The sequence below is a fragment of the Phaethon lepturus genome, unplaced genomic scaffold (assembly GCF_000687285.1).
Source record: "Phaethon lepturus isolate BGI_N335 unplaced genomic scaffold, ASM68728v1 scaffold39758, whole genome shotgun sequence".
Classification (NCBI taxonomy): domain Eukaryota; kingdom Metazoa; phylum Chordata; class Aves; order Phaethontiformes; family Phaethontidae; genus Phaethon; species Phaethon lepturus.
In genome coordinates this window covers 1-11,962 of record NW_010556176.1, presented here as the reverse complement: position 1 = coordinate 11,962, position 11,962 = coordinate 1, and the positions used below count along the sequence as shown (strand labels likewise).

Sequence of the window (11,962 nt, the reverse complement as noted above, 5' to 3'; positions counted from 1 at the left end):
GGGGGGGAGGCAACATCTCTGAAAGTGTTTAAAAAACATGTGGATGTGGCGCTTCAGGACATGGTTTAGGGGACATGGTGGCGCTGGATTAATGGTTGGACTTGATGATCTTGAAGGTCCTTTCTAACCTTAGTGATTCTGTGATTTTGTGAATTTCTCTTCTTCTAATGGTTCAGATCAAGTAGTGGATAGTTTGGGAGAAAGGATAATCAGTTTTGCTTTCCACTCTCAATTTAAATTGTAGCTTTCTTAAATAGGAAACCAACAGATAACTGACTGGCAACGTGGACTATTGGCTCATATTATAACCATCATGCAGTGGAACATCCCTCATGTTACATCCATGTCCTTTGACCAAACATATTATATTGCATTTGTTTTCCAGTACAGAAAGAACATTATTTCATCCCATATTAAAACCATGTAAATCACATATGAACATTGCATCTGTGAGTTTTACAATGGATAAGTTTGTAAGTAGATTTTAAATAATTTCTTATTTTCAATTCTAGCAGTTCAATTCCGTGGGGTAATGTGTAGTTTTGTAGACCCTGGCTCTTGACTGGATGAAATAATGTAATGGTAAAGCAATAGTGGACACAAGAATCTGTGAGTCCACATTTTAAAATGGTGATTTCTGCAAAGAGTAGGAATGTCGAAACCTCTCATCTATCTCAGTGGTCCAAAATGTGACCCCTGTTGCCACTTATTAAATCTAATTTTTAGATTTCCTTAATTCCTGCAAAGATAGTTTGACTGGTAGGCACATCATTTGTCAGCTGTACATTTTGTTCACGAATATATGATGAATTTTTAATGGCTTGTATTCATCAAATAATCAAATAAAATTTTAATTTTCCCCAATTTAATATATTTTATTGATTAAGTGTGTTAGAGGATTAAAGTGAAATCTAAAAGTTGACATGGGCAAAATTCAAATACTTCAAAGAACTTTTCTCCTTTTTTAATTGTAGTATATAGCTTATAGAAGATTAAAAATGAATGGATTCTGCACTTCCCCAAGGAAGTGTAATTTCCTATCCCTTAATAATTTTTCTCATGTTTTCCAACCTCATTATCTTTCCTCATTTATTGCATGGAGCTTAATCACTGGTACACGCAACTTAGTTCCTTTGAGAAATAATATTTTCTGTTTCTTCAGAACGTGGACATTTATCAGGTTGTAGAGTGGAGATTCATCCGTTTCACTAACGATGTGTGACTGACTTGAAAGGCAACCACAGCAAGGCAGCCGCAGTAACTACTCGCCCAGGGCTTCAAAATAGGTTAAACTTCATGCCTTTCCTTCCGCCCCTGCTATCCAGCCTTGCCTTTCTCCTCTGCGCTTGTAGAGCTCCGGCACTGGGGGACTGGAAAGTGAATGTGAATGGGGAATCATCTGTTTGCGGGCAAGTCGTCTTCTTCCTTTTCCATATTGCAGATTTGAAGGGCTGCTGCGCTGTAGGTGAGGTACCTGAGGGCAGCGGAGGAGGTGGGGAAGGCTGGGGCACGGTGCTGGTCCCACGTTTAATAAAGGTGTCCTTTCCCTCCCGCACCTGCCGGTCCGTTCGCCTCCCAAGTCTGAGGCAGAAGAATGGGGGAAACAACTGCTATTATGTTTTTCATGGATACAAAAAGAGTGAGAATCCTGCAGGTCCAGGGGGAGGGTGAGCCGAGGAGGGAGAGATAAGACAGACGGGCTAGTATCCATCTTTACCAGGATGTATCCATCCTTACCATCCTCTCGCTGCATATTTTTCGGGTGTTTGTTAAAATATGGTGGTTTGCGAACACACAAACATTTTCAGTCATTAATCCAGGAACAGCACATGGGCTGCAATACGTCAGAAAAGCATGGTTTTGTTTTTGGAACGTAACCAGCAGGTCTTGTGTTTTGGACTGATAAGAATGGTTTACACTGTTCCCTAGAACATAACATAGGAGCATAAGAACAGAGAGTTTGAGTGAGATTAAAAGTCATCTAAGTCAGTAGTCTCTTTGTGACGATAGCAAATGCTTCAGGAAGTAGAGCAGGAAATCTAACATCTGTACCTGACCCTTCTCCCAGGTACTCTATGGGTTTGCAAGACTTTGAGATTGAGTTCATGTCACACTTGGTGGACTTCCGTCAATTTGTCTAACAGAGTTTGGATTCGCTTTATTAATTTTGGCATCCAACCGTCCTGTATCAATTAGTTTTACAATTCATTTACACATGACATGAAAAAGGAGACAGTTCATCTTCTTGGTTTTTCATACCTTTGCCATACATTCTTTCACTCATCTCTATCCCACGTTGAGGAGTCTATCTAGTTTCTTCTTTTTTAGAAACAATACTATAGCTCTGATTGTTTTATTACACTTTTTTTTTGCATCTTTTTTAATACTGTGAGATTGTGAATTCTTTGTGAAATCCAAATTTAGAAAATGTTGGAGATGCAGGTACAGTATGGTCTTCTACAATGGCTTAACAGTATTTTCTGGTTTCTAAAAGTTTCTAATATGGCCATTTGGTTTTTTTCACCACTGCAGAGAACTGTGCTGATGTTTTCAAAGAATTGTCCGTCAGTTTTTTCCCAGATCATTTATGAGAAATTGGAGCAGGACAAGTCCCAGGACAGAGCCCTGTGGGTTTCCAGCAGGTTTCACCACAGTTAATAGTACAGCTCTTTCATTAGGGAATTCCTTCTAAATTCTTAGGGGGGCACCAGCCTCTGCTGATGGTTTTGTACTGTCCATGATCTGATTTACTCCAAAACTCCTACAAACTCTTCATTCTGATTAACTTCCGCAGACTTACCCACTGCCCCTCGTCCCCCTCCCCCCCGCCCCCCCCCCCCCCCCCGCCAAAAAAAAGTCCATAACGAACAGAGGCAGCAAGATTTCACAGCTTTTTCCCTACGGCTCTTTCTTCCAGAAACACTCTTAAATACAATCATCGTTCGCCAGTTGTCAGTACACTGGTTGGTTTCCTGCTCTACTGAATTTTGTGTTGGTAGTTACTGTGTCTTTTGTTCCTCAAAAAAAAATTTTTTGACCTGCTTTAAAATTTTTATATTTGTTTGCTAAAGTTCACTTTTTCTTCTGCTTGCTTTATTTGTACTTGATTTCAACTTTAAATTATGTCCTTTTCTGTCATGTACTGTTCAACCTTTTAGACTTTTTAAGAGGAAAGTGGTCTTCTAATGTCTTCTTTTGACAGGCAATATGTGTTTAATCTGACCCCCTAACATCATTAAATAGTCCCAGTACCACCTGCAAGCTTTCACCCTTTTAACTGTTCCTTTTAATTTCTTTTTAGCATTCTTCTTAATTTATGTGTAGCTCCCTGCTTTGACATTAAACATTAGCATAGTGAATGTTTTTAGCTTTTTTACTCAAGGTTTTACTCAGTGTTCAGCCAAATAATACCCATTTCTTAGGACAAAATCAAGATCTGTTTCTTCTGTTGTGGGTCATTTTACTAATTGTGCCAAGAATAAGTTATTAAAGATGTCTGTAAATTTAGTTACGAGTCAGTCTGTCATGATAACAGTCCACAAAAAACCCCAACAAACCAAACCTGTTTTGTTGTTTGTGTTTAAATTCTTCCCTCTCCACCCAAGTAATGAGTTGTGTGTATGTACAGTGCATGCAGCTTTTTCTCAGAATACAAGCCTCCTAGATTTCATGGAAATAACCCTTCCAGCTCTGCGGTGTTAGTGGTGGCACTTACAGTGAAATGATTCTCTTTCAATTATACCTAACCACTGAGATGATGAAGCAGATTCCGGTCCATTTGAAGCAATTCTGGTATCCTAAGAGAACAAGTAATCACAAGAACACATGCATTAGTCTTCCTCAGTAAAATGAAGTTGGTTTTCATTCTTGTCTAGATTCTGAAGCTTAAAGGGATGTGAAGATAATAGATAACATGAGCATCAACCTGTTAATATACAATGTGCATTACGGTCTGTTCCCCCCTACACTTAGTGACGTTATATTGTTAGATAGCCAAAACTTTTAGATCACAAGTCCTCTCTTACTTACCTATACATTAAACAGATACTAATGAGGAGGAAGTTTTCATTCCTTTCAGATAAATTGACCACACTAATGCTGTTAACATCCACTGTGATTCCATAAATCCAGTTTAGATCTCTCAAAAGAACATCCTACTGGCTTGTCATATGAAGTCAGCTTTGCTGCAGAAAAAGGCAAGAACTTAGGTTTAAATGCATATTATTCTTCTGTGTTAAAAAGTAAAGTATGCATATATTGGTATATATTTACAGAGAATATGCTTTCCGAGTAAAATTTGAGATTTTGGGAATAGTTTTTCTGAGCAAAATTCTGTCTGGTCAGGAAAAATCCTTCATCAGACTCTAGAATATATCTCAGTGCAAATATGACTGACAGGTATTTTTCAACAAATATGAATGTATCAGGACATTTTCTTCCATGCTTATGGAGTTTATTCTCTTGCTTAGTTTCAATCAAATCTTATTTCTAATGAAAGGTTCTCAAATGAGTATACTGAAACCTGCAGTCTTCCGTAGATCAGATAAGCCACCTTGGGAATATTTTTTAAAAATCTATTATCTATCTGTTTTCTGCATTGGTTTCCTGAGTTTCTAGTAATCCTATGAAGTACTTAAATTATCACTTGGTTCTTAGAAAAAATATCAGGATGCTTTCTAACCTTCAAAAAGAACAGCCCACTTTGAAAATAGTGGCCGACATAAAAATCAAAACTTTATTTTTCTTGCTGAGTTGGAAGTTTATGCACTTGCTATACCCTAAACAATCTAAATTAATTATGTGAAAGAGTCAAGTCCTGCTTTACAATGCCTGTGCTAGACTCTACCCTCTTCTCATAAAACGTCTTCTCCTGGGCATCCCACCCTTGATTTTTCTCCATTTCAGATTCCTTCTTTCTAAGGCTGTTCATTGTCAGATATCCACCAGTTCTCCCTTCTTTTGTATCCCAAATATCCATTTTTTTGTCCTAATGTGTATATATCTTGAATATTTTACCTGTTCTTGTATGACGCCCATAAAGCCCTGCAACCCTTCTACCTTCTTTTCCACCATAAATAACAGGAACAACAATGGTGATGATTAAAATTCCACTGTTCCCCACACCTGTAACAATTTCACATATAAGTATCTGAGCACGCTGTTCCCATAACTTTTCTGCCCAGCTAACTGATGAGGATTTTCTATGATCTTGTATCAGTACAAATAGCAGATGAGATTCAGTTTCTTCTGGACTCATTATGTGGTCAGGTAACAGCTACTGACATAAAAATTAAAACAAAGTATATATTGCGCCATCAGAAAAATACATTTTCTGTGTTTCTTACATTTCATTTAATTGAATTTTCTTTCATTCATTCAGTCTTGCAATTGAAGTGTATAGTTTGTATAAATCTAAGGCATGAACCACACACTAGATCTTTTGCTGATGTAGTTTTCAAAACATCACTGAAATCTGTTACTGATAGTAGCCAAGAATCTTCTAGTGGGTAAATAAGCAACTCTTCTTACAAAGACATTCAAGTTTATAAAAAGAATAAAAATGGTATAGAAAATGCAAGGCATAAGATAATAAGCAAGTTTTAATATCAAAGCTGTTACAGCTGTAACTCCTTTAAAAAAGCTTCTTTGCAACATTGTACAGTCAGTTTAGCGTCTAAAAGTCTTTTCTCTTTCTGTGACCAAATGATATACAAAATAGTTCTGCTGCAATGTTAGGAAAATAAACTCACTAATAATGGTATTGATTTTCTGCTCAATAATCCAGTGCTTTTCAAATTTTTCTTTTATCCATGACTTGTCTCTCATTGACTGGATAAGGGGGCAAGATCCATCTATGTCTGCTTTTAAGAGAAACTGGAGAGCAGCCAGATCCCCAGCCTTTAGCTGGTACGCTGGTAGATAATGCACTTTTTGTCTGCATTTAGAATGTGTTATGACCTATTTAACCTAATTAAATAGTGCAAAGACCATAACCATAGCCTCCATTAGTTTCCTGGTTTAGATCTCAGGTGGAGATGTTTATCTTTTCCTAGCTGGGGAGGGGTGCGGTTGGTCCATGTAGTAGGCATTTAGTAGTAGTAGGGATGTAGTATTGCAGCTCTCAGTGAGTGCTCGCAAACACGTAATGACGAATGTATCCCACCCAGACTGGAAATGAAAACCTGTGCACCTCAGGTAGGACACACCACCTTACTGTCTCCGCTTTATGCCTTCTTACTACCCTGCCAAACCCAGATTTTAGGTTTTTGGGGATACAAGGTTGGAAGGGAGTGGGCATAGTTTTTTTAATTTTATTGAAAAGCATTTTTCTTGTTGAAACTGTGCGTGGTTTGTAGCTGCCTGGTGACATACTTTGAAATAGTCTCTGGCTCACCTGTTCTTGGCTATTTCTCTCTACAAATTATCATATCTAAAAGCATTGTTCTCAAAGAGAAATCTAATTAGTAAATTACCCTTTCTTCCTGTGGCTTAGCCTGCAGTTATCGGTCCAGTAGGGCTCTGTGGTGAAGAGGATGGAAGTGTTGAATACACAATGCAGTGGAAATATTTTATTATCCTCCAGAGATTCATAATTCACATTCTTGTCTGTAGAGCCCTGGAGTCAGATAAGGTTTCTAGGGGCTGAAATCACAGAGTCTAGAACATTGGATTGATGTTTCTTTCTTGGCTAATTTCTTCTGGCTTTTTTTAAAAATTCTTTTTCTTGGAATTTTTTTTGGCAGAATTTTAAGACACTAATTTGCACTGCTGTTCTGGAAACATGGCAGAGAAAAGTCAAATCTCACATAACTTATTCATCAGTGGGGCCTTTTATTTCGGTAAGATTGAGTTCAATATTTAAAATTAGGATGCTGATTTTTGGAAACTGGTTAAAATACAGTATAAGGTCACAGTGTTAATAGAGTGTGCCACATACATTTGAAATGCAGACTTTTAGTTTTTCAAAAACAATCAGAAAGCCTTTTATTTTATTCTGATTCACTGGAAACCTGGCATTTCAGAAGTGCTTACGTCGCAGTCAGAAATCTGCTCCTCCTTCTCTGTGAAGACACCAGATGGGTTCTTTAAGTGTCGAGTGCCAAGCAACCGTACACCGAGTGATGTTCTCTGCTGTAGGGACCATCTCAAGAGGCAGAGGATCTGCATGTGGCCATCACCTTCGTAATCCGCAGCCCAGATATAAAGTGCCTCTGCGACCAGCCTGGTTCAAGCCCGCTAACTGCACGTAGCAGTCAGCCCCAGGATTATGAGATGTGTCGTCTTTGCTGCTGCGCTGGGGAGCCTCGTGAGAAAGGGGCGTAAATTCCTCCGTACCCTCCTTTGTGTGGGGAGATGCTGCAGAGGCACCTGATGTATGTGTCATGTGAAGACGGTTCTCTGCGTGTACCACGGGAAATAGCCCAGCCCACTGACTAGATACTATTCGGAGCTACCACACGGTTGCGTATAGGTCTTAGGCTAAACGAAGAGCGACAAAAGTCGCGTGGATTTCGGCGGCGCAATTTCCATAACAAAGTGTATGCGCTATTTTTAAAACATTAAACTCATGGGGAAAATGCAGCAACATACTGGTTATAAATTGCAGTGTACCCGTTTGTAGACGGATTATGTTGTAGCAGCATAAAGGGGCAAAACGTCACCAAGGAATATGACACCGTGCTCTCTTTTTTGTTTTCACTGAATTAAGCATTAGTTCAAATGGTTTCCATATGAAATCTGAAAGCTCTTATTTGCAATTTGGAAAAAGAAGAGTTCCGTTTGTCTTCTGGTACACATTATTTCACGAGGACACATTATTTCTTTTTTTTTTCTGGTAGTTATGTTCTACTATTTAGAATAATAACACAGGATGAACTAATATTTTCTCCCAAAGCAAATTAAGAGTGATTTACAGCTGTTGATCACCTCTCCCACTGCCAAAGTCAAACTAAACTCCGGGTGAAAAATAGCAGGAAGAACTCTTAGCTTAGGATAAACAAGTTTTGTTTCTAGCTGCAACTACAGAGGGTGTTTTAGGCAGGAATCGTAGGGGCACTGCTGGCTGGGAGTGAATTAGTGCCCCCGTCTGAAGGGATGCCCGCCGTCTGCTGAGGCACCGACAGCCTCTGTGGCAGCACCCGGCTTCTCTGCCCACTGTGAACACCACTCGTCTTCCGCTGCCTGGGAGAACTGAAATCAAAGTGCGTATGCTGGTAGGTGTGCAGGCATCCATCACAGCTTTGCTTAAAGGCAAAGTTAAAAAAAAAAAAAAAAAAAAAAAAGCAGGCTCAACTTTTCATGAAAGCTGAATATCGGGTATGAATCAGTGCTTTTTCACTTTTGCTTCATCGTGTCTGATGTTAAAACAACTCCGACAGTAGAAAGTAGACTGACTTTCTATTTAATCTGACCATACATAACAATATGCCTGGGTGAAAAAGGCAACATAAGATTATGAGATTTATACCATTTTGAAGAGATCGTGAGTGAGATTTTAAGTGATGATCTACAAATAGCACCTTGTGGTATCATGGGGCATTTTACTGTTTTGACAGATGTTTGCTTTCTGTGAAAAGTTAAATAAGCTCATAAAGAGATTTCATCCTTTTTTCCTCGTATGTGCATGTAAAACATTACCAAAATTAATATTTGCATGTTTTCTTTAAATGAGGTCCACTGGGAAGTGAAAGAAAAGAAACCGTACAATTGTTAAAGCTTTTCACAAAATATTTTAATACGGGTGTAACAGATTCCACATTAGCAATTTTTAAACTAAAAGGAGCTGACTCACAGCCCATTGAAGTGAATGAGGATTTTTTCTCTCATTTCAATGGGCTTTGAATCAGACAACTTTGAAATACTAAATTTCTACATTCATTTAACAGTACCTAGTTTTTGGTGAAAGAAATGTACAAAGTAGTATCCTGCTTTTTGCTGCTGAGAAAAGTTAAAGGGTATCATTTAACAAAAACCTGTAGTAAGTCCACCACCAGAATGCCAGGTGTCTTAATTGTCACCCTTACATTTAACACTGTACTTAAGCACCGTAGCTACCGGTACAATGCTACGGCTGTGCTGCTACTAGAGATTTTTCCCAATCTCTTGCTTCAGATTCAGTAGCTATAATTAATACACCCACAGTATTGTGCTAGAGAAGTGTTTTGTCACACCTACTGGGACACCTGCCACTGTGTGACACTGTTAATAGAGGTGGTAGAAAGCAAAAAAAACATAGCTGCTTATTTCAACACGGTCCGAACCAATTCTTACCTTTGGGGTAAGAGGGAGCAGGGATAGAAGGTTTTGTTTAATCAGCTGTCATTTTTCAAACAAGAAAGCTTCATTTGTCTATATGAAAATTTTTCTGTCACAAGAGGTCAAGAGAGAAAATTCAAGAGAGAGAATTTTTGTGGGGGAGACAATGTAGATGAAAGAGTTCAAAAAAGTGACATTTTTATCTGAAAAGGAGCCTCTTGAGTGTCACCCATTTTAAATGCAACCTTGCAAGTAGCCACCACAGACATAAGTATACAGTAGAAATTGCTTCAGAGACACACGTTCACAACACAGTGACAAGAATCAAATAAAAAAAAAAAATCAAACAAATAGACGTCTGGCACACACTGAAAACAACAATTCTCAGAAATGAAACGTTACGAAGCTCTGAGCCAGTATATTGCATTGGCAACATATGAAAACCAATTTTTTTTTTTTAGTGCAACAGAAGAAACCGGAGCTAGGGCAATAGCTATTATCAAACAGCTACTTTTTTGTCAAGTATTTATTTCAGAGCCTGATGATGGAGATTTTGAAACGAATCGCTCTTTTTTTCCGTGTAGGCTAAAGTGACTTTGCGGCCACCCAGGTCATTCAAAACTGTCTCAGCTCCCTTCATCGCTGTTCCACGCTGATGGAGCATGCGCAAGACAATGGCTTCACAGTCTAGCGCTCCCTTTAAACTTTATTATTAGCACACTTTATTGTACCTATGGACACATTCAAACATTTCCCAGCTCAGTGCTCCCCCCGGCTCCCAGCTCGGTTCTCCGCTCCCTGTGAGTCACGGGACTGTTTATCTCCCGTTATCAGCAACCCGCTGGGCAGTTCTGAAGCACAGCAATAATCAGATTTTTTTTTTCCAAAGACTTTTTCTGCCCTGCTTCCCCCAGGTGTAGCACAGAGAGCCAGAGCCCCAGTGAGGTGGAAGCTGTCTGCAAAGAAAAGATGGCTCCATGACTATGCTGCCGCTTTTCTCAGGGCTTTTTTCTCCCCTCTTTTCTTGTCTAGTCCTGGAGGAGGACAGAGAGAGGCTACTTGCTCCTGCCGGGGGGGGCGGGTAAGCTGTATGTTAGGGGGGACTTTTCCCAGCGTTTCTACTCTCTGAAAGGGAGGTGCGTACTCGCAGATGCTGAGCAGAGTTGCTTTCAGTCAGGGGGGACTCTGAGCCTGAATGCTGGGGCTTGCCTGAGTCAAGCTCGACTCAGTGGCCTGGGGGGGTCCCACCAACCGAGGGGAGGGCGACCTGTACAAAAGGTGAGGGGAGAGTTGCTGCGGGACCCGTACAGCCACTCGTCAGACACAGAGAGGGTGGCAGATCCTGACCGCCAGACCCCAAGTTGACCCACGAGTACAGCAGTTCGCTAAGGGGGTGTCAAAGCAGCAGTGAACGCGCCCGCTCTCGAGGGAGGCAGTCGGAGGGGATGGGGCAGCAGACCCAGGAAGCGGGGTTTTCTATTTTCTTCACTCCTTCTCGTGCCAAACACCATTGCTGATAGGCAAGATCGAAACCCCCTCCCTCCCAGCCTCCCCATGCTACAGCCCTGGCCTCGCTCACCCTCCTGCTGGGGGGCAGTAGGGAAGTGGAGGGGGGTCAGAGGGTGGTAATCCTGGAGGTGCAAGTGCCGTTCCTGTACATGCTCCCTGACTCCAAGTTGTCTGGGGGAAAGTCCTCCACGCTGTACGCTCTGCTCTTGAGAGCAGTGGCATAGTAGTCGATGGGTTCCTCCGCAGCGTTGTCCATCCAGCTGAGGCAGAGCAGCCGCTGGAAGGACCGCTTGAAGTTGTCCGAGAGAAAGCCATAGAGGATGGGGTTGGCACAGCTGTTGGCGTAGCCCAAGATGACAGAGAGCTGGCTGATGGTGGCATCATCCTGCTCTACGAAGACATTGACCAGCTGCACGATGTAGAAGGGCATCCAGCAGATGACAAAGACCATCACCACCATCATAACCATGAGGGTGATCTTGCGCTCTGAGCGTTTGCGTTGCTGCCAGCCAGCCTTCAGGGCCACCATGCGCATCTTGGCAATGATGAGGATGTAGCAGAGGCAGATGGCCACCACAGGCAGCAAGAAGCCCATCAGAAAGGTGTAGACCACAAAGACCACCAGCCACCTCTGGGTGGGCTCTGGCATGAGCATGTTGCAAGCCACCGTTCCATCACTGTTGGCCGCTGTGTTGGAGAAGATTATGATGGGCAGGATGATGAGGATGGAAAGCACCCAGACACCCAGATTTACCATCTTAGCCACAGTGGGCCGGCGGTACCTAGCCGCTTTGATGGGGTGCACCACAGCGATGTAGCGGTCCACACTGAGCACGGTCAGGCAGTAGATGCTGGTAAACATGTTGATGGCATCCACGCTGAGCACCAGGCGGCAGAGCAGCGAGCCAAAGGGCCAGTGGTGCAGCAGGGTGGAGGTGACCAGAAAGGGGACACTGAGCATCAGCAGCTCGTCCGCGATGGCCAAGTTGAGGATGTAGATGTTGGTGGCCGTCTTCATCTTGGCATAGCGTAGGATCACGTAGATGACCATGGAGTTGCCACACAGCCCCACCAGGCACACCACGGAGTAGATGAAGGAGATGAGGATGGCGCTGCCCTGAGACTCGCTCAGGGTGCTGTTCGGGGCGCCGGACGAGTTCCTGCCGCCCGAGTCCATGCCCCCCGCCGCCGCCTCCTC

At 41.8% G+C, this 11,962-nt stretch overlaps 1 protein-coding gene across 1 annotated transcript; it reads right to left on the bottom strand.

The window, feature by feature from the left end:
* Positions 1-10,808: 10,808 nt before the first annotated feature.
* On the bottom strand, positions 10,809-11,956 carry LOC104614571 (somatostatin receptor type 1). The gene has a single exon (XM_010292402.1). It carries the CDS (start codon positions 11,939-11,941, stop codon positions 10,871-10,873), a length of 1,071 nt encoding a protein of 356 aa, XP_010290704.1. The 5' UTR covers positions 11,942-11,956; the 3' UTR covers positions 10,809-10,870.
* Between the last annotated feature and the right edge of the window lie 6 nt (positions 11,957-11,962).